The 23,715-nt window shown below is 39.7% G+C and overlaps 1 protein-coding gene across 1 annotated transcript in view; it reads left to right on the top strand.

Moving 5' to 3' along the window:
* hsd17b12a (hydroxysteroid (17-beta) dehydrogenase 12a) overlaps nt 1-23,715 on the top strand; it is a 172,855-nt gene that overhangs the window by 126,145 nt on the left and 22,995 nt on the right. Inside the window, exon 7 of the mRNA XM_043705480.2 lies at nt 21,092-21,126. Coding sequence (XP_043561415.2) covers nt 21,092-21,126 — 35 coding nt within the window. The remainder of the gene's footprint in view (nt 1-21,091; nt 21,127-23,715) is intronic.

The following is a 23,715-nucleotide window of genomic DNA, read 5'->3' as shown; positions in this document are numbered from 1 at the left end:
ATGGTATGTGGTATAATTTTAATGTCAGGATATGTTGTAGGTTTGACAGCTGTTTGTTTTGTTAGTCCTAAATAGACTTCCCTCATGCTGTGTAATAAATTGAGACAATCTCTATGCAGGTACACAGTTTCTGATGTACTCAAGTCAGTATCCATAGGCAACGGTAAGGATTGTGAATCTGAGTTTCTAAAACTCAGATTGGAGGTAGTCACAAATTCAGGTCCATAATTGTTTATTAACTTGTGATGTGTTGTAGTTATTATTCCCATCTGCACTTGCAGAAGGTTCAAGATGTATTGGACACTAAACTGAAAGCATTGATACTGCACAGCGTGACCTTGGATGGAATCTCTTTTTTTTTACTTTTCTGGAGTGGTTTTGAATCCATGAGGTAAATGCAACCAAACATGAGGAAAGGATCTCTAGATAAAGGCTTGATTGCTCCTCAACTAAGATTGGGTTACTATTGTAGCCAGCAAATGAATTTCACCTTGCCCAGTTTATCAATAGTTTCTTCCATATTTTGTAACATTTCATAGACTGGCATGACTTGTGTTGAATTCAAGTCAAATATCTGTTTAGAATGCATTTGAAGATTTTGAGAATAGGCATTGCCATAAATGATAAAGTATTGAAATAGTATTGTATATTTGGAATATTAATGTTAGTCAAGGAAATATTTCAGTCTTTTAATAAATTTATGTTAGTTATTCTCAGCATGTAACCGGGAATCTGACAGACAAGGTGAGCTTTTTCCATGGTATCCGCTTTCCTTATCTTCATAAATTTTAATTGTTTCGTAGATAAATCCCTAAGTAAGATGATTTTATGATTTTCCTTGGCACAAGAGACTGTTCATCTGTGTAGATTATGAACTTTTATCTACTCTCCACAATCTGCGCAATGGAGGAAAGGGACTTGCAGTTAAGCTTGCTAATTTACCTTCCATCAGTGTAATTTCCTTAGCTTTATTGTAACAATACTCCTGAATGTCTTGCAATCCGTTTAAGGAATTTGGTTAAATTTCAACTATGACCTCTCGGTTTCTTTATCTTTAGTCAGTCATATCCATTGTTTTTGATACAGAAATGAAAATATCTAACATGGGCATCTGTTTGAGTATTGGAGAGGCCTTTCTTTGTCAATGCATTATGAGTAATATCCGTAGCTGTGAATGCTGACTGGTTGTGTGTAATATAGGCCATACTTTGAATGAAGAATCATTCCCTTAAAGTGAGCAGAGCATCTGCATGATATTGTATATAAAAGACCTTAATAACTCACTCGTGCTTGTGTTGGCTTTGAGTTACAGATTGTTTGCATTTGAAAAATGAGCAATTCAAGATCGACGAGAATTGGAGCCTGTTTGAAATTGATTAAATATACAGTGCGAATTCTGATAATGCATTGTTTTAGTAGAATTATTCCACACAGAAAAGGGCTATGGCTTGTAGTGTTTGCAACTCAGTTGGTGGTTGTTGCTTACAGTTTCATACAATCGTAGGACACTGTAGCACAGAAGGATGCCATTCCTTTCATCAAGTCTGCACTAGCTCTATTGAAGAACAATCCATTTAATCCATCTTGACTTTGCTGTCCCATGTCTCTATGCCTTTCTAAAATAATCAAAATGTAGTTCCACTTTGTGGAATCCATCATGTGTTGTGTTCAGGCCTGACTTTGATCATTTCATGCATTCTACTCCATCCAAGTTTGTTGCTGCTTGTGCTTTGGTTTGATTATCAAATCAAATTGCGTGGAGGAGCATTGTTCTCATCAGTGCCTTGTAGCTATGTTTGCAAATAGGTTGGTTTTCTTCAACTACTTTTTAATTCTTATGCAGCACTCCCTCCTCCATCCCTCCCTCAAATTGTGACCTGGTTTTGGGTAGGGTCCCATTGGCTGTCACACCAGATCCCTGACCACAAGCTTATATGTGGACTGTAAGTAGGTTATTTGTTCATCAGATATTCGAAGTGCAATAGAGATATTTAATGCAACAATCCTAGGTTACTAATTAGTGTAAGTATACAAACTGTGGCAAATCCTCTGGAATTAGTGGTAACTTACTGCGCTGAATTGGCTAAATATGTGTACCCTAAACATTGGTGGTTGATTTGGATGTTTGGAATCCAGGATGATCGACAGAATTTCATGCTGGCAACTTGTCAAATCATTAATTTAATTACAGGTTTAAATGTAGGCATTGCAACTTCATGGACAATATGATGGTATGTGTGAAATAGTTTACGTTTACCTACCACAAGCAGATCAAGATGTAGGTCTGATGGTAATGGATCTTGGACTCAATAGTGTTATGTATGTGGGCAGGGAAATGCTGGACTTGCCTACAATCTTAAAGACCAAAAATTAAAGCCAATGTTGAAAGTGCTGTCCGTGTTTTCTTCCATTAATCTAGAAATACATGACCATTGTTAACTGGAGGAATTTGCAGCTGAAACCTCAGCTATAAGTATCCTGGGGGTTTAGCAATGTACCAGAGTTTGAGGTGGAACAGTCCTATAAATACTGTGGCTGCAAGAGTACATCAAAGACTAGGAATTTTGTGTTAAGTATTCCCCCCCAGTCTCCCCAATGAATCTCCTCCATCAATGGACACATCAGGGATATAATGGAGTATTTGCACTGGCTTGGATGAGTGCGACTCTTAACACTCCAGGAGCTTGATGTCATTCAGAACAACCGGATTCAAAGTAAGGCATAGAAAGCTAATCGGAGAGTTGAGAAATGTTTCTGCTTAGAGGGTGGTGGGAGTTTGGAACTCACTGCCTAAAGGGGTGGTTGAGTCAGAAATTCTTATAACATTTAAATAGTATTTTGATATTTGCTTGCATTGCCATAGGCTCATGGGCTATGTACCAAGAGTTGGAAAATGGTAATAGTGTAAGACATGTGTTAACTGCCGTGTATACAATAGGATGAATGGCTGTAAGCGTCTAAGGCCATAGGCCATAGGATTTAGGAACAGAATTATGCCATTTGGCCCACTGAGTCTGATCTACCATTCCATCATCGCTCAAACGTTTCTCAAACCCATTCTCCTGTCTTCTCCCCATAACCCTTAATCCTCTTACTAATTAAGGACCTAGCTATCTCTGTCATAAAGACACTGAATGACTTGGCCTCCATAGCTTTCTGCAACAATGAGTTCCACAGATTCACTACCCTTTGACTGATCGGTAGTGGGCAAGTTGTTGGAGGGAATCCTGAGGGACAGGATTTACATGTATTTGGAAAGGCAAGGATTGATTAGGGATAGTCAGCTTGGCTTTATATGTGGGAAATCTCTCTTCCCTGGGATGAGGGAGTCCAGAACTAGCGGGCAAAGGTTTAGAGTGAGAGGGGAAAGATATAAGAGAGACTTAAGGGGCAATGTTTTCACACAGAGGGTGGTATATGTATGGAATGAGCTGTCAAAGGAAGTGGTGGAGGGTAGTAAAATTGCAACATTTAGAAGGCATCTGGATGGGTCTATAAATAGGAAATGTTTGGAGGGATATGGGCTGGGTGCTGGCAGATGGGACTAGATTGGGTTGGGATATCTGGTTGGCATGAACGAGTTGGACAGGGGGATCTATTTCTGTGCTGTACATCTCTATGACTCTTTTGTTCAAAGCACATTGGCATCCTATCCACCATCTTCAACATTCATTAATGTCGTCTTCACTAATGCACTGTGGGGGCAGTGTGTACTATCAGCAAGTTTAGATTAGATTAGATTAGATTCCCTACAGTGTGGAAACAGGTCCTTCGACCTGACAAGTCCACACTGACCCTCCAAAGAGTAAGCCACCCAGACCCATTTCCCTCTGACTAACGCACCTAACACTACAGACAATTTAGCATCGTCAATTCACCCACACATCCTTGGACTGTGGAAGGAAACCGGAGTACCCGAAGCAAACTAACACAGACACCGGGAGAATGTGCAAACTCCACACAGTCGCCCGAGGCTGGCATCGAACCCTGGTCCCTGGTGCTGTGAGGCAGCAATGCTAACCACTGAGCCACTGTGCTGCCCTTGCACTGTACTAACTCACTAAAGCTCCTCAGCAACAGCTTCCATAGCCTCAATGTCTGCCTTTCAGAAGGACAAGGATAGCAAATGCATGGAAACACCATCTCCTGCAGTTTCTGCACACTGTCCTGACTTGGAATCATCCCTCCGCTGTCGCAGGGTTAAGGTCTTTCCTAATAGCACTGTGGGTATATCTTCACACCAAGGACTGTAGCAGTTTGAGAAGGTAACTCGACTCTTACTTTCTCTGAAGCAATTGGGGATGGGTAATTGATAGTTGAGCCGTTGACATCCAGACTTGCAAATGAATTAATAATAGGTCAGACAATTTGAGAAGATTAGATGAGATTACTTACAGCGTGGAAACAGGCCCTTTGGCCCAACAAGTCCACACCGACCCTCCAAAGAGCAACCCACCCAGACCCATTCCCCTACATTTATCCCTTCACCTAACACTATGGTAACAATTTAGCATGGCTAATTCACCTAACCTGTACATTTTTGAACTGTGGGAGGAAACACGAACACCCGGAGGAAACCCACGCAGACACTGGGAGAATGTGCAAACTCCACACAGTTGCCTGAGGCAGGAATTGAATCCAGGTCTCTGGCGCTGTGAGGCAGCAGTGCTAACATTGATTCTGATGTCATTATTATACACATGGAACCATGTCTGCAGCTGATGTCCCAGGAGCTCACCTTTAGTTATGGTGGAGGAGGATCAAAGAAGGAATCATGGGAAACTCCACAATGATGAATGTGGATGGAAGAAAGAAGCCATTCTTGCAGATCATAGAATCATAAAATGTGTTGGATGCATGCTGGTCAGAAAAATAGGAATCAAAGATGAGGAACCGCTAATCAAGGCAAAAGGAGTCCTGTTGGAGAAGAATCACCGCTATGTAGAATTGGTAACAGTGCAGTAGAAAGCCATTCAGCCCATCATAATGCACAGGCTTTCCTCACTTATCATTCTTCCATCTTTTCCCTATAACCCTGAACACTGTTCCTTCTGAAATAAACGTTGAGTTCCTTTTTGAATCGCATAATTGATTCTGCCTCTATGGCATGGCTGATTGTGGCAAAAGCTGCAGAAAGATTCCACCATCCCCAGCTCCAAAAGATGATGGGCACACAGCAAACATCCATTTCAGATAGGATGACTTCATATGGTGCACCTTTGCTGCTGAGGCAGGAGGCGAAAGTTGGAGAGACAGGTTCGATCACAAGTAAGGCTATCAAATGTTGTTGTGGGTGGTTTTTGGAATTGGCATCTGTTACCAGGCATTATTGACACTGGTTGTGGTGATTGTGCACACCAACCCACAGGAAGTGTCACCATTTTCCTGTCAGATGTTGATTCCTGGATGTGATCATCAATGTCTCCGGCCTTCATATCACACTTGAAAGCACAAAGTGGAGCTTTTGGGTGTCCTGCTGATCATGTGATTCCAGCTACTTCCTGTACAGAAAATTCTTTGAGATGCAACCGTCTGCCATCCTGTAGGTTGCTCAAGCCAATGAAGCTTCTTCTGTTTGTATGCTAACAAATGTGGGTGATCTGCCTTTGATCAGACTTACATTTATGTCTTTATCCAGGCAGAATAAAATCAATGTGCTGCTGAAAGTGAATATGGAAATTATTTTTTTCCGTTTAATGATTTCTAAGTTGTTCATGTTACTCTACCAGAAAAACTACTTCGAATGCATGCCTTACAAATCAATTATCAAAAAGTCCATGGACTGTCTCTCCCATGGAGAGAACATGTAACTACTTCTCCCTCATTGTAAGTATCAAGAAAACTGGTCATGAGACAGTGCATTGCATATTAGCTGCTGATCTCTCTCATCCTGATGGAACTGTTTAGCAAATTCTGCTGCCTTGGTTCCATGGTGATAGACAATCTGTCTCTTGCTGCAGAGCATGATAGAAGCAGCTTCCATCTTGGCCAACTTGCAAAGCATCAAGCTAATCCATTGGACGAAGCTGCTGGTTTGTAAGACTTGATTTCTCAGCATGTTCTCTTGGTTATGATTCTGAAACATGGACATTTTGCGACCCAAGCAGAAAGAATGAGGAATAATGCACCAGTCACAGGGACATCATTTGTGATTTTGATTAAGGTCCACTTACTTGGAGAGGTTGAAGCAAGGGAATTAGCTACTCTGCCAGGGTAAGCAGAGAGGAAAAGGAAATTTAAACACCACTTCAGGTGTATTTTTGAACTATAATTAGAAAATTCAACAATAAGTATTTTATTATATTGCATTTTATGATATACCAATTGTCTTATATTTTGCTCCCTAATGGATGCTTATGTTATCATACTGAATTTTTTAAAAACTCCATCACGTTCATCCAATTATATTTTTACAACAATGGTTTTCCAATATTAAGTTATGGTGTAGATTTGGTTAAAAGTAATCTGTGTAAATTATACGTTTTACAAAAGGCAGATACTGCAGTCTAACAGGGTTTACCTGACATCATGTTTGTTTAATAAGGCATTCTGTAAAGAAAATTTCAATACTATATTCTATCGAGATTGAGAGAAAATGAATCCAAACAAGTTGCAATTTCACGACTTTAAGTTATTAGCAGCATGGAGAATCATTCTCAACTGTGTCTGCAGATAAATATACTCAATAGGTCGTGCTAGGTGAAGCTGCAGAGAAAGAGCGTGTGTGCCTGAGAGAGACTGTGTGGGTGTGAGTGTGTGTGGATGAACAGAGTCTGTGGGCGTTGGTAAGCGTGCTGCAGGGAACAAATGCCATGAATTCAAGATTTTATGTAACATACAAAATTAAAGTTTTTGCTCGTGCAGAAGAATGAAATTTGAAGACCTGTTTGATTTTTACCAGCTTCTGATGCATTCACATTCCTATTCAGATTCATAACTGTTTCAATTATTTGATCTCTAATACCGCCAACCACTATAAACTGTTTAAGTCTGCTTTTAATTTTAAATTAATAATTAATAATTTATATTAACAATTTGGTAAATGAGTGATTATGGCAATTGCAAGCAAACTCTCTGGTACATAATGTTATTTGGAACATAGGTAGGATTGGTGAAATTATTAGGTTATATGTGCCACTTATGACTACTTCTATGTGTATCATCTAACAATCTAAAGTTTATCTTTCTAATCTCAACAGAATTTGAAAGTTGTACTAATGATCAACAGCATTTTTTCTGGCTAGTGTTTTGCGCCCATTAAGATGACACATGTCCATGCGTAGGAGCTGGAACATTTAGTACTTTTGGAACTCAGTGTGCACATAAAGCATTGCCTGGTAGCATCGCAGAACGCAGGCCATATTTAGGCACAGTTCCATCTAATTTCTGAGTGTTTCTAAGTTCAAAGCACGCTTTCTTTTTTCTTTCCTAATCACTTTATAGCTCTGCTACAGGGATAAGTAGTATAGATATTACAGCAGAGCTGAAAATGTGTTGCTGGAAAAGCGCAGCAGGTCAGGCAGCATCCAAGGAGCAGGAGAATCGACGTTTCGGGCATAAGCCCTTCTTCAGGAGAAGGGCTTATGCCCGAAACGTCGATTCTCCTGCTCCTTGGATGCTGCCTGATCTGCTGCGCTTTTCCAGCAACACATTTTCAGCTCAGATCTCCAGCATCTGCAGCCCTCACTTTCTCCTCGTAGATATTACAGCAGTACAAGTTTGTCACTGCACTAGGTAACTTCGAGAGTGTTACAACTAGAGAAGGAGTTTTCTGTCTGCTCTTTCATCTTGCAGATAAAATGAAGCAGTACTCTGTTGTCATGTGGACCTCAGTTGTTCAGTTTGTGAATGTTTTGAGAATAAGAAGATATTCAACTTGTACCCATATTAAAACTCAATTTGCTATTAAATGCATTTGAACAGCATGATGTGTTGCATTTAAAGTCATTAAAAATACCAATATTTTACTAACCATTTGAAATTTTACTAATTCCTTTAAAGATTTTACTTTAAAACTTTTATTGTAGGTTCAGTGTCTTGGCTGAGGTAGAATCCATTGCACAGCAAGCAATTGAATTATTGTCCGTAAACTAAGTTTAAAGATCACAATTGTGAATTGTTGCCTTGAAACGAGTTGGTTATGGTATATTAAACTTTCCAGTGAAAAATACTGTCATGTTAATGTAAATCCTTTGGAAAATGGAATGATCGGTGCTTTCTAACTACAACTGTTAGTGGGAAAAGTTAAACAAGTTGTTAGGAGAGCACGTTTTCTAGATTAGCATAAATTTAATTCACTGTCTTGTTAAAATGAAACATTTTGCATCAGAGAACATTAAAATATTAACTACTAGTTAGCTACTTTAATATGGTGAATTGTTGACCTGGTATTGAGGGTTCCTTTTTCGAAGTTTATGTTGCACCATCGCATGAGGACATCCCCAAGCTGAATACAAGTTGCACTGTCTATCTAGATTTGCAATGATTCCAATTTCAAACTCTCATCTTGAAGGACTGGTCAATTTCCTGAGCTAATTGAAGTAGATTTAGATTGAATTAATGGACAAGTTATACAAGTTGTGTTACTGTTGTGTGATGTCTGAGATTTTCATGTATATGTTTAATATCATTCTTATTAAGGTTGCATTTTTGAATGAGCATGTTTTTCTGTCCGATGACTCATTTATTTCTACATTTTCTGTCTGTTAGCTGATCATTTATCCAGCTCAGTACATTACCTCCTGTAACTCGGAAGATGGACGAGGGAGATCTAGTAGATGTAGTGTACCTGGACTTGCAGAAAGCTTTTGATAAAGTCCCACATAGGAGGTTAGTGAGCAAAACTAGGGCGCATGGTATTGGGGGTAAAGTACTAACTTGGATTGAAAGTTGGTTGGCTGATAGGAAACAAAGAGTAGTGATAAACGGCTCCAGTTTGGAATGGCAGGCAGTGACCAGTGGGGTACCGCAGGGATCAGTGCTGGGACCGCAGCTTTTTACAATATATGTTAATGATATAGAAGATGGTATTAGCAATAAAATTAGCAAATTTGCTGATGATACTAAGCTGAGTGGCAGGGTGAAATGTGATGAAGATGTTAGGAGATTACAGGGTGACCTGGACAAATTAGGTAAGTGGGCAGATGCAGTTTAATGTGGATAAATGTATGGTTATCCACTTTGGTGGCAAGAACAGGAAGGCAGATTACTACCTAAATGGAATCAATTTAGGTAAAGGGGCAGTACAGAGAGATCTGGGTGTTCTTGTACACCAGTCAATGAAGGTAAGCATGCAGGTACAGCAGGTAGTGAAGAAGGCTAATAACATGCTGGCCTTCATAACAAGAGAGATTGAGTATAGAAGCAAAGAGGTTCTTCTGCAGCCGTACAGGGCCCTGGTGAGACCACACCTGGAGTACTGTGTGCAGTTCTGGTCTCCAAATTTGAGGAAAGACTTTCTGGCTATTGAGGGAGTGCAGCATAGGTTCACGAGGTCAATTCCTGGAATGGCGGGATTACCTTACACTGAAAGACTGGAGCGTCTGGGCTTGTATACCCTTGAGTTTAGAATACTGAGAGGGGATCTGATTGAGACATGTAAGATTATTAAAGGATTGGACACGCTGGAGGCAGGAAACATGTTTCCGCTGATGGGTGAGTGCCGAACCAGAGGACACACCTTAAAAATACGGGGTAAACCATTTAGGACAGAGATGAGGAGAAACTTCTTCACCCAGAGAGTGGTGGCTGTGTGGAATGCTCTGCCCCAGAGGGCAGTGGAGGCCCAGTCTCTGGATTCATTTAAGAAAGAGTTGGATAGCGCTCTCAAGGATTGTGGAATCAAGGGTTATGGAGATAAGGCAGGAACATGGTACTAATTAAGGATGATCAGCCATGATCATATTGAATGGTGGTGCAGGCTCGACGGGCAGAATGGCCTACTCCTGCACCTATTGTCTATTGTTTTACATGCTTTAAATTTTCTAGCAAGATTCACATGAGGAACTTGATCAAAAGCCTTCTGAAAATCTGAGTATACTATGTCAATCCTTTATAAATTTTGTTTGTTAAACCTTCAAAGAAATCAATGTTTGTCAAACAACTTCCCATTCATAAATCTATGCTGCCTCTGCCCAATCAGATCATGATTATCCATGTGTCTATTTATCACATTATAATCAATTCCAGCATTTTCCCTACTTCTGATGTAAAGCTAACAGGTTTGTAGTTCTGTTTTCTCCCTCCTTCTTCATAAATAGGGTACCATTTGTTACGTACCAGTCTTCAGGCATCATTCCAGAATCTATGGAATTTTGGAAGAAAATCATCAATGCATTGATTATCTCTTTCTTCAAGAATCCAGGATGTAGAACATCACGTTCTGGGGATTTACCAACTTGCAGCCTGATCATTTTTCCAGTACAATTCTTACTAATACTAATTTCCTTCAGTACCTCATTCTGTCTTGCCATTTGGTTCTCTTGTTCTGGGAGTTGTTTTTGGTTTCCTCAGTGCAAACGTTCTTTAATCAATTAGTTTCTCTGCCGTTCCTATATTTCCTATTATCACTTTGGACTCTGCCTATAATGGGCTCATGTATGTTTAGCCAAATATTTCCCTTTTTACGTACTTTTAGAAACTTTTATAGCCTCTTTTATGTTTTTGCTAGATTGCATCCATATTCTATTATCATTTTTTGATCAATTTCTGGATCCTCCTTTGCTGTTTTCTTAAAAACCTCCCAGTCTTCAGATTTACTGCTATTTCTGGCAACTTTAAATACCTTTTTTTGATAATCTTCCGCAATCTTGAACTTCCTTTTTCAGTCGTGGTTGGCTGACTGTTTTGAGTTTTTGCACTTCAAAGGAATAACAGGTTTTTCTAAGTCAATTATAATTCTTTTAAAAACTATCCATTGCTTGTGCAGTCATTTTCCCAACCACCTCGGCCAATTTGTATCTCATGACTTCATAATTTTTCCTTATTCAAATTTAACACCCTAGCCTCAGTTTGAAATTCTTCACTTTAAAATCAAGTGTAAAATTCCATCATACTCTTCTCACTCTATCTACTCATTTAGTAAGTTGTTTAAAAGCACTTTGGAAGTCTCCAGACATGTCCATATCCAAGAAGAATATTTTGGTCCCAACGCGCATATTCTGCAGATAGTTTGGCAGTTGGCTGCGACTACTTGATTTATCAATAAGCAGCTGAGGAGGAGGGGAAAACACATGTCAACATGATTCTTGCAGTTAAAAACAATAACTGCAGATGCTGGAAACCAGATTCTGGATTAGTGGTGCTGGAAGAGCACAGCAGTTCAGGCAGCATCCGAGGAGCAGTAAAATCGGCGTTTCGGGCAAAAGCCCTTCATCAGGAATAAAGGCAGAGAGCCAGAAGGGTGGAGAGATAAGCTAGAGGAGTGTGGGGTGGGGAGAAAGTAGCATAGAGTATAGTAGGTGAGTGGGGGAGGGGATGAAGGTGATAGGTCAGGGGGGAGGGTGGAGTGGATAGGTGGAAAAGAAGATCGGCAAGTAGGAAAAGTCATGGGGACAGTGCTGAGCTGGAAGTTTGGAACAAGGGTGAGGTGGGGGAAGGGGAAATGAGGAAACTGTTGAAGTCCACATTGATGCCCTGGGGTTGAAGTGTTCTGAGGCGGAAGATGAGGCGTTCTTACTCCAGGCGCCCAGTGGTGAGGGAGCGGCGGCAAAGGAGGCCCAGGACCTCCGTCCTCGGCAGAGTGGGAGGGGGAGTTGAAATGTTGGGCCACGGGGCGGTGTGGTTGATTGGTGCGGGTGTCCCGGCGATGTTCCCTAAAGCGCTCTGCTAGGAGGCGTCCAGTCTCCCCAATGTAGAGGAGACCGCATCAGGACCAACGGATACAATAAATGATATTGGTGGATGTTCAGGTAAAACTTTGGATGTGAAAGGCTCCTTTAGGGCCTTGGATGGAGGTGAGGGAGGAGGTGTGGGCGCAGGTTTTGCAATTCCTCCGGTGGCAGGGGAATGTGCCAGGATGGGAGGGTGGGTTGTAGGGGGGCGTGGACCTGACCAGGTCGTCATGGAGGGAACGGTCTTTGCAGAAGGCGGAAAGGGGTGGGGAGGGAAATATATCCCTGGTGGTGGGGTCTTTTTTGGAGGTGGCGGAAATGTCGGCGAATGATTTGGTTTATGCGAAGGTTGGTAGGGTGGAACGTGAGCACCAGGGGCGTTCTGTCCTTGTTACGGTTGGAGGGGTGGGTGCATGTGCATGCTCATGTGTTTCCAGTCTTGATGTTGGCATGACCTTGTGCGATCTTCAAAGAACAAGAAAATGCTTTTTTTACAACTGAATCCCAGTCAATGTGCTACATTTATATATGACCTGTCTTTATCCTTTAAATAAAAGGAAGCTTTGTTTCATTTCTGATTTGGTTCGTTGGGGCTAATTGTCAGACACACTATGTACTGACAACCATAGCCAGGCAGTCACATCAGTTGTAAACTGCACTGTAAATTGTTCAAGTGTGGTGAACTTATTTTTTAGTTCTTTTTTCTTAAGTTTCCTTCATTCATACTTTTGTATTCTTTACTTCTCAAAAGTATACTAACAATGCAGGTAGTTCGCTAAATTTGACAACAATTAGTTTTTTTTATGTATTATCCTGTAAGTTGTGGACATAAGTAATTGCTATTTTCTGCAACACTGGTACAGTAGTTAGGCCATTTAGACAAATAGTCACATTGATATTTAAACTAATGACCAAAATCATTGTACTATTTGGAACTTCTCAGTCAGTGAAATTTGTTTTTAGATTTTGGTGCCCTTGCAGATTTATTTTTGTTTATTGTGGTTTTCAGTGAGGAGAGTGGGTGGGGGGAATTGCTGCTATCTGCCACCACAACTCTTGTTCTCCTAAGTTATTGATGACTTTGGAGTGAAGTCAATCCATTTAATCAGCAGGGAGCAGCGACACTGAGTTTGGCAATTTGAGTTCTGGAGTTGATTCAAGAAATCACCATGTGGATACACAGTTGCTCAGCAGTGCAGCATAGCAAGCAGGTTTCAATCTGTGAAAGAGCGTACTTGTTTCTTTGCTTTGATGTGGTGTCTCTTTTTTTTTAATAAAATGTTCTCTGACACCATAGCTTTACAACAAATTACGAAGGATTTGAAGTTAAAACAGCATTGATACCATTTAGTGAAAGCAGGAGCTCACTCCATTTGCCATCAACATATATCTGTGACTTCTGTGCCTTGAGGTCATTTGAGCTTTTTGATGTACAGATGAATGGTCATTCTAACACGTAGAATACAAAATAAGTTTGGCTAAGTTAATACTAACATTTGAAAGTCATCTTTAAAAGAAACACTTTGGGTATATTGGAGGACCACGTAGCTGTTTATTTCAACTGTAAGGCAAGTGCAAATTTACCAGCGTCTAAACTCGTGCCTGAGAAATTTGCTAGCAGATCTCCACTGATGGAGATAATTTCACTGATATGGCGATTTTAGTTATTGCATATTTTAGGGCAAGGTTTAATGCAAAAAAAAGCATGAAGCAAATGCAATTATATATGAGAGCTCTTTGTGGAAGGTTTTTGTGTTCTGAGCAGTTATTAGAAATTAAATTAAGCAAACACAGTTATAAGGTGCTACATTTTTAAGTTCATCCAACAGGTCGATGTTGCAGACACTTTCCTGGATTTCCTTTGATCATGCTATCATTAATACTTGTTGCATCTGTCTGGAATGAAGAAGCAGTTTCATTTAGCACGTCAAAAAATAAAATTGAGAGAGACTGGCAAGGCCCTGCAGTTAGTTTGTAGCCAGTAGCGCTCAGTAAGGGGAGTTCTAGGAATCCGATAAAATGATTGTACTTCAGCTGCTACTGGTTTCTCAATGGAACTGATAGCTCACTCATAAAAATCACTCGACTAATGAAAACGCTGCAGACCTTGGCAAACATGAAGTTATATTACTCTGTGTGCAAGCATAATGAGGCTTCCATTTCATTGCCAGCCCCTGAATTACCTTTTGGATCAAAATTTTAACAAATTAGTCCAGGAGCCCTAAGTTGTGCAATTGATCACACAACCTAACTGACAGCTTTTTTTTAAAAAGTACTAATTTTACATAATTGCAAGGTCTCTTTTAAAATCTCAATGCTACTAAACAGAAATTAATTAACATACCCTCCCCATTACCACTCCAAGTATTCAATTTCTAATGTAGGACAATTGTCATTGAAAGAGAATAGAAATCACGGAGACTGCACCCTGCATTTATATGAAAAGCACAACATGACTTTAATGCAAATTGACAATTTGTGTGCCAATTTGATGTTAATCTCTATTTAATTCAACAGTGTTTACATTTTGCAGCTGTTTCTATAATATGCACAAAATTTTATGATGCTGATTTATTTGTGAAGTTTTCTGCAGGTGTAGGTTTATTTATACAGCAATTTACATCTTTGGGGAAACTAAGCAAAACTGTTAATTATTGCAGAATTTTTTTAAAATGAGGAAACTAACCTGATGCACTAAATTTGGAGCACATTGGTTTGTAAAAGAATTCCCATTTTTTTAAGAGTGTAGTCTTAATAGCAAAAAGTCTTCCTAAATGTTCGCATTATCTTAGGACTCATGCATTTCAGTGAATGATTCTTGTATTTAACTTATAAAATCTTTGAATGGAGTGACATTTCTGTACTTAAGAAAATCAAGATATTTTGAAATGAATTTTAAAATTTCTAGTGCAACTGATTTACTGAATAATTGAAGAGTAATGTGCAAAGAGTTTTAACAAATAGTGTTGTCACAGAAAGTTGATTGGAGAATAGAAAGGAAACGATTAAGTTAAAGAATTTTTTGGATTGGTCGGTGGCTTTTCATAATGGTCTCTATTTGGGATATTAAAATAAAGTAGAACCATAAATAATTGCCTTGGGATGTGAAGAAACAGAATCTAGATTTGATTATGTCAAATTGAGGAATTAATAAATGATGGTATATAGGACTACTGAATGGCAGAGGCTAGCAGGATGCTTGTTCAGTGATTGCTGCAGTTCACAAGAAATTGCATGGAAAGATAGGGAGGAGGAGTTAATCTGTAATAGCTAGGCCTTTGCAGATGCGCCTTGGTGTACAGGTATGAAGACTCCAGACATAAGTAAATAAGGCTAAGAAGAAGTGAACAAGATTTGGCTGTAGTTGGAATATTGTATGTAATTTGGGCCACGGTTCGCAGGGAGGATACATTCGCAGTTAGTATGAGGGTTGACTGGTTATAATTTGCTGCATAACTGATTCTTCAAGTGCGCAGCGGTGTGGCATCATATTTATTGCCTTGGCCACCTTGAAAGTTACTGGACCACTTCTTTGTTTGTAGTAATTGTTGTATAATCAACTAACTCACGCACAGCAATTTTTAAAAATTTAGTCATATTAAAGAAGATCTGTGATTAAAAATATTTAGTTAAACAACCTTAGATGAGTTGTGCTAAAAGCTTATTTAAAATGGAGTTTCCAGTTTTATGGGAAGGTATCATTCTGATGGGTCATGATGTTGGAATAAAGTCCTGATATTTATATTAGTCACAGGTTAAATTCTCACACCCAAGAGTACAGACTTGTATCAGGTTTGCACCAGTATTTAATGTTCATAGTCGATGGATGTAATTACAATACATGCAAGACAGTTGATAAACGTACCATTTCAATGAATGTCCACATTCTGAATCAACCACATGCTTGTATATAGTCTTTCATGGTGGATTCTTGTGGGACATCATTGAGCATGTGCATCAAAACATTATGTATTGTCACATGTGAAACATGTTCCCTCGTCGTGGAAAATGTAATATGGCACAATGACTCAGTGGTTAGCACGTTGCCTCACAGCACCAGAGACCCAGGTTTGAGTCCTGCTTTTGGTGAATATGTCTGTGGGGAGTTTGCATGTTATCCCTGTGTTAGCATGGATTTCCTCCAGGTTTTTCAGTTTCCTTCCACAGTCCAAAAGTGTGCAGGTTAAGTGGCTTGGCTGGAAGCAAATTTGGCAACCGTACATTTGGTTCCTTCAACCGAGTCATTAGTATAAATTGTAATTACATGAGACTACTGCATTGATTTCTGGACATTCTAGTTGTCACACCTACTGTTTCCTGTTAATGAATTCAACAATCTTCTATCCACATTATTACACTTCCTTGCATTATAAGCTTTTATTTTGAGTTGCAATTTTTGATGTGCTATCTTCTCTCACACCATCCAGAAGTCAAAGAACGCCATATTCATAGGTGGTTCTTTATCCACCTTTCTTGTTACTTCCTCAAAAAACTCTCATAGTTAGTCAAACAAGACTTCCCTTTTATCGACTTTACTGTTATTAACATTTTTCTAAGCACCCTGCTCTACAGTTCTTGATAATCCATCATTTTCCCTGTGAAGGTGTTAAGCCAACTGATCTATAGTTTCCTGCTTCATTCTCCTTTTTTCTCAAATACAGAAGTTGCATTTCCTGTATGCCCATCGAGTGGCACCTTTTCACAATCTAGGGAATTTTGGAAAATTAAAACTGGTGCATCTACTATTTCAGCAGCCTGCTTTTAAGACCAGAGATGAAGTCCATTAGGACCTGGAACTTTTAGTTCTAACAATTTATCGCTGTACCCTTTCCCTAGTGAATGAGTTTCTCCCTTCCTTTCACCTCCGGACTCTCAATTATTTTTGAATTGTCATTTGTGTCCACTAAAGTGAAGGCAACTGCAAAATATTTGTTCAATTCATCTGCCATTTCATTATTTTAAATAAATAATTCCCTCGACATACATACTCAACACACACTCTGGAAGATCAACACATACTTGTTTTTTTTTCTTTTATGTATTTCTAAAAACTAATTTCTTGCTAGCTTCCTCTCCCCCTCTCTTTCTTGTTAAACCTTTAGTTAGCTACAAAAAATTGTGTCCTTCCTTTACGTCTTTCTTCCTCACTAGAAAGTATCTTTGAGTATTCTGAAATACTTCCTTGAATGTTTACCACTGCATCACTTCTGATCATTAGTCACAAGAACACGTGAGCTATTTGGCCCTGATGAAGGGCTTTTACCTGAAAAGTCGATTTTCTAGCTCCCCAATTCTGCCCAACCTTTTTGCTTTTCCAGCACTACTCTAATCTAGACCCCCATTTGGCCCAGAGTCTGCTCCATTTTTCAGTGAGGTCATGACTGATCTAACACATCTGCATTCCACTCCTATCTTTTCCCCATAACCCTTGATTCCCTTGCTAATTAGAAATCTAGTATATTTAAGACTGAGAATATAATGACCTGGCCTCGACTGCCTTTGGTGTTTTTTGTAAAATTTAAATGATTCCATTGCACTTTGGGAGAAGAAATCCTCCTCACCTCCATATTAAACAGGTGACATCCTCATTCTGAGAATGTGCCTTCCAGTCCCAGACTATCCCACAGGGGAAACCAACTTTTAATGGCTACCTTATTAAGTCAAATAATAATCTTATGTTTTAATAAAGTTGTCTCCTATTCTTCACTCTAATGAGTACAGACTTAAACTGCTCAACCCCTCATAAAATCCTTCCCTGTCCAGGATCAACCTAGTGAACCTCCTATGGACTGCCTCCAATGCTGTTATGTCTTCCCTTTTTAATGGGACCAAAACTCTTCACAGTCGTCTAAGCGTGATGTAACTAATGCCTGTGTATATTTTGTAATCAACCTGTTCAGTGATGCAGCCCACACACCTCTAGAGCAGGTGGGATGTGAACATGGGCCACTTGGTCCAGAGGTAGGGACAGTACCACTGTCATAATGCTCAGCCTCTAGTCCTTGTATGGTTTTAACAAATCTTCTCTGTCTATATACTCTGTTCCCTTTGAAGTAAAGACCACAATTCAACTCATCTTCCCAATGAAATTATATGCTAGTTTCTTGTGATTCCTAGCATGTAAACCAATATCCCAGTTGACTTTAGCTGGCTCTGTCTTCATGCCCTCAAAGTTAACTTTATTTAAGCTTAAAACACTAGACTTCAATCCACTCTTCCCTCCCTCAAACATTTCAACATTCAGTTGTATTATGATCACTGGTACCCAAAGACATTTATATATACTATGAGTTCTTTAATTAATCTCTCATTGCATATTTGCAGATCTAGTGTAGTCTGCTCCCTGCTTGATTCTAGAACATGCTGCTCTAAGAAACTGTCCTGAAATCACCACTGTGAGCCCATTGTGTATGCTACCTTTGGTCCATATATGTGAGTAAAACTCCTCCATGATCGTCTCTATTTTTCACACAAATCCCTTGCTATTTCTTGCTATGTACCCCATCCTTTGGTGTGATTACAGATAGATGATGCGTACACTCCCCTGTACAACTTCTAAGCTTGCTTATCTCTACCAAAGTTGATTCTCCATTTTGATTTTCTAAACTCCCTCTATCGTACCAGTGTCACCTTTAGACTTTGCTATTCTTCCTTGATCCCACATACCCTTGATATATTCCAATCGTATTCTTTGCCATCATGCAGTAATATCTGTATCATGGCTACCAGTTCACACAGTATTTACTTATAATCATGCTGTCACTTATGTTTTATGATGATGTATGTAGTCTGCTCCTGAGCCCTTAGTTCTGTACTTCTATTATTTTCATAGCCGCCTCACCTTATCTGCTGATGCAACCTCTTAGTTTTGCAACATCTATTTCTTCGAGCCATGCTTTCATCATTTCCCTTATTGTCATCTTGCTCCCCTGCTATGACTTTTATCTTTAATTTATCATATCTTCCTTACACTGATCCTTCACCCACTTTTAATTTAAAGCTCTCTGTTACACCCAGTTATATAACTGGGTCTAATGAATTTCCAAAGATGCAGTTCCCACTTTCCCCAATACTGCCAGCATCCCATGAAACTCCTTTCTCCCCCACCAAGCTTTGATTGCCTTTAACTTTCTAATTTTACTTATCCTCCACTGATTTGCTCTTGGCTCTGGTAGCAATCCCGAGATTATTGCCTCTGAGATTTAATTTCATAATTTAATTCTTTGTCATCCATCCCCCCCCCTCAGGAGAGAGCTTTTTTTTTGACCTGTCAGTTATCCCAAAATGCATCGTGACTGTTGGATCCTCTCCCCTCTCACTAAGTTTCTGTCCAGCTGAGAGCAGTTGTCCCCAACCCTGGCACTGGGCAGGGAATATTCCAGACTCCACTTTCTGTCAGTAGTGAGAGAATTGTGTTGATACCCCTGACCATACTGAAGCTTCTCCTGTTCATTTTCAGGATCACTGTTCTTCTTTTCAAGTATTTATTGGTCTTTCCTCATGCTCTCAAATAATATGCCAAAATAGTCAAATACATCCCATGCAACATCTTGTAAATCTTTACATATGCGATTGGCTTGTCTATGCTCCATTCTCAAGACTTGTGACTGATCGGTTGTGCAGCCATGAAACATTCAAATGTAAGCCAAGAAAGAGTTAATATTCTTAGGGGAATAAATTCAAACAGCCTGGGAGATTCTTTCTTAATTAAATCCATATACAATGCATTTAAATCTCTTATGCTTTTAACTGGAAGGGTTATCATTCTAGCAATTGACCGTTTAAGAATTTGGGGTCTGATAGGCAAAGTTGTCTTTAATTCCCACAACTGGAACACTCTGCTGTGAAGAGCCTTCGTTTCCAGCCAATGATGGCTGAACTCAATTCTAGATCGCTTCATAGTCAGAACAGGACTCGATACAAAAGGGGAGTCCCCACAATACCACTGTTAGAGTTGACACGTGTAGCCATTCAATTCTGACAGATGAGTTCCTATTGACAGAGGAAATAGACAATTATGTATCCCATCTGGGTCCTCTATCATTTGGAAAGAAGAGAGTAAGACTAACACTTAAACATCGGTAAATTTCTGATCCTATTAAGGCATTGAATTACAGAATGCCTACAATGTCGAAAAGGCCATTTGGCCAGTCGAGTCCACAATGAGCCTCCAAAGAGAATTCCACCCAGACCCAGCCCCTCTACTCTATCCTTGTAACCCTGCATTACCACATCTAACCCACCTAGCCTGCACATTCCTGGACACTATGGGACAATTTAGCATGGCCAGCCTACCTAACCTGCACATCTTCGGACTATGGGAGGAAACCCAAGCACCCGGAGGAAACTCTCACAGTTGCCCAAGGCTAGAATCAAACCCAGGTCCCTGATGCTGTCAGACAGCAATGCTAACCACAGCCACAATGCTGCCTGTCCTCATGGATTGAAAAATGTGGTTCTGGAAAAACACAGCTGTCCTCGTGGAGACTGCCCTCTTGACCTGCAATGAATGTAAATTTCTCCAACTTCCTCATTTCCCCTCCCCCCACCTTATCTCAGTCCCAATCCCTGGATTCAGCACCGCCCTCTTGACCTACAATCATCATCCCGATCTCTCCGTCCCCACCCCCTCTCCGGCCTATCACCCTCACCCTCACCTCCTTCCCCCTATCGTATTCCCAGCGCCCCTCCCCCAAATTCCCTCTCCCCTACCTTTTATCTCAGTCCGCCTGGCACACCAGCCTCATTCCTGAAGAAGGGCTTATGCCCGAAACGTCGATTCTCCTGATCCTCGGATGCTGCCTGGCCTGCTGTGTTTTTCCAGCACCGCATTTTTCAACTCCTGGTCTCCAGCATCTGCAGTCCTCACTTTCTCCTCCCTGTCCTCGTGGATGTTTGGGTAAGCTTTTCAGAGCCTTCTGTAGCCTATTCTGGTATAGCTGCTATACGTGATGCCAATAGTTAGCACTAGTATGTTCACTTTAAAGAAACTGTACCAGTCCTGTTTTGCAGCATACACAGTGAAGGGTTGTTGTTTGTGACGCTAATGCAAGATTTGTCTAGCTTGTACATGTAAGGAATTTTTCAAAGAGAATTATGCTAAAAGGACATTTTATTTATGCTATAGTCTCATGTGAAGACCTGTCATATTTTGGTTTTATTTCTTTTGATAAGTTTTAGGGTCCAAAGCAATTCTTAGATTAGGTTTGCAAATTTATTTTGAGTTTTCTTTTCAAATTTCACTTATTTTGCTTCTGCAGATGACTAAGGTGGTATTGCCTGCGATGGTGAAGCGGTGAGTCACTCAACTCATTATTATTTATAAGGGAGAATCCTTCCTTCAAGAATTCATTTTAGAATGACTAATGAACCTTGTCTTTCCGTTTAAATGATTGAGTAACAATATATGTATCATAGGGAATGATTCATAAGCTCAGGGAAGTCTTCCCTTTTGATATTGTGGCTATTTCTTTCTGTAGGTGAACACACACAAAAAAAATGAGTCATCAGTCGAGTACAACCTAGTTTTCTTCAGTAGGTTTTTGACATTTTTAAAGGCTGTCTCTTTGGTATTTCCCAGGGATAACCTCACCAGCCATAAACAGCACTGCAATAAGTGAATACAGAGTATTTTATTCACAGGTCATTTAAAAATGAAGTATTGGGCCTTTGTGAAAGAAACTGAACTCCTGAGATTCAAAAACTAAAAAGAACTGCAGATTTATTCCACAAGTGAGAGAACAACATTAATCGTTGGCTTAATTATAATGTCTATCATAGGTTAAAACGTCACACTTTGCTCTTCTATATCTTGTCTGATTTTTAAGGTTTTCCAATATAATTTAAACAAATTAAGACTTCCATATTTTTACGTCATTGCTCCCTATATCATCATTTAAAATCTGTCTTCCTTTCCTCAGCCTGAGACATTGCGGGTCAAAGATAAGTGTGCAAACATTGGCCACGAGCTATTTTCAAGCCTATGAACATCACAGAATGCACTCCTCAGTCAGGACACCTAAGACTCACCTGTACATGCGCATCCAATCATTTGGAATAAATTGGGTGAGCTGCTGACGCGTGTCATTCTTTCTGAGGCTCCTTGTGCATTGTTTGCAGCTAAATCTGAGTCAAGATTAGAGTGGTGCTGGAAAAGCACAGCAGGTCAGGTAGCATCCAAGAACAGGAAAATTGACAATTCAGGCAAAAGCCCTTCGTGATTCCTGATGAAGGGCTTTTGTTGAAATGTCGATTTTTCTGCTCCTTGGATGCTGCCTGACCTGCTGTGCTTTTCCAGCACCACTCTAATCTCCAGCATCTGCAGTACCCACCTCCACCTGCTAAATCTGAGTTGCCTGCTTCTCTGCTTGCTGTCCAGTGGTAAAACCCAGGAGCAGAGGAATGTTGAGAGTATTAGACAATTACAACTGGCAGCATCCTGTGAAACAGGGGAACAAATATCAAGCTATTTAAACAACATTTCCTTTTCCTTGTCTTGTTAGTGGCTTCCTGATGCAGCCCCACATAAAGCATTTTGCTGTCATCTGCTCAGGTTTGCAGAGGAGGCTTAAAAATGGATTGTTAATCTACACTAAACAGTCGAGTGTTACAGCTATCAGAGGTTGTACACTACTTGAAGGCCGAGTAGAATTAGCACTGTGCAATAATTCTATCTGTTCACTGGTATGAAATTTTTCACTACAAAATATGGACTTTCATAATTTTTAGTAAGTTATTGTAATTATTAATGTCACAATTGGTCCATCACTAATAATTAAGATTTACAAGACAGCAGTGTATAGCTCTTTGGATGTCACTTGGTTGCCAGTGGAACCCTCGTAAATTTTTTCAGTAATGCTGCATTACATGGTAGCTCAATTTAAAAACTATGAAATTTGAGGGATAAAAGGTTTAATAATTCTCATTATTTAGACAAATCCTAACAAGGCGAGAACAGTTACTAAATGAGAAGTCTAATTCATACTATCTAATCATCGAGTTTCTAAGCTATGAATCCCTTACTTCCATGTCTATATTTCTTATAAATGGTATTGTTGCTTACTCTGAAACTGGCTTGGAAGAATTATTTGTCGTATTTGCATTTTAATTAAAATGGCCATTTATCTGGTTTTGGGATTAAAGGGGGGAAAGTAATAACATATCCAGGGTGTCAACTGTCTGAAATATGTTACTGACAATAGTTAATCCAGCAGACCTAGCAAGTCTAGAAATGACCCAATAACAGTGAAATTGAAACTTTTTAACTATTGTTTTTGGACAGTATATTAACCAGTGCATGGGTTCCAGTCATCAAGCAGAGTCCACTCCATAGCTCAGTACAGTAGATGAGGTCTAATCTGCACATGTTTCCACACTAGACACTTAGATCTTTGGTCGGTGAAGCAGTCATCTTATATTGATAATGTTTGGAGCCCTCAATTCAATCTTTTACAAAGATTGATACATGATAGATTTGAGATTCTCCAAGTGTTTTGCCTGGAGCGAGGCCTTTTATTTGTCTCCATGAATATTTGTGTCCTTAATGAAGTGTTTGTGGAAAGCAAATTTTATAAACACGTGAGAAATAGCATCATTTCCTTGCAGCTGCATCATTGTATCTGGTGATCATGAGGCTAAGGTGATTAACAGACGATTAAGTGATGTTTATCACTATTCAGCATTTTAAATAGGCAATGATCTCTTTGATCCTGTCTTTAAAAAGAATTCTGCTAATCTTAACTAGAACTGATTTAAAAGCAAAGATCATAAGCATTCCATTATGGATTCTGAATTGTCATTTGAGACACTAGTATAAACCCACGTGCTCCATATGAAAGGAAGAAAGCTGTGGATGTATTAACATGTTTACTATCAGGTGCACTGA

The sequence above is a fragment of the Chiloscyllium plagiosum genome, unplaced genomic scaffold (genome assembly GCF_037043375.1).
Source record: "Chiloscyllium plagiosum isolate Xiang-an unplaced genomic scaffold, Cpla_swu_hap1 HiC_scaffold_18, whole genome shotgun sequence".
In the NCBI taxonomy this organism is placed as follows: domain Eukaryota; kingdom Metazoa; phylum Chordata; class Chondrichthyes; order Orectolobiformes; family Hemiscylliidae; genus Chiloscyllium; species Chiloscyllium plagiosum.
This window is presented reverse-complemented; position numbering and strand designations above follow the sequence as displayed.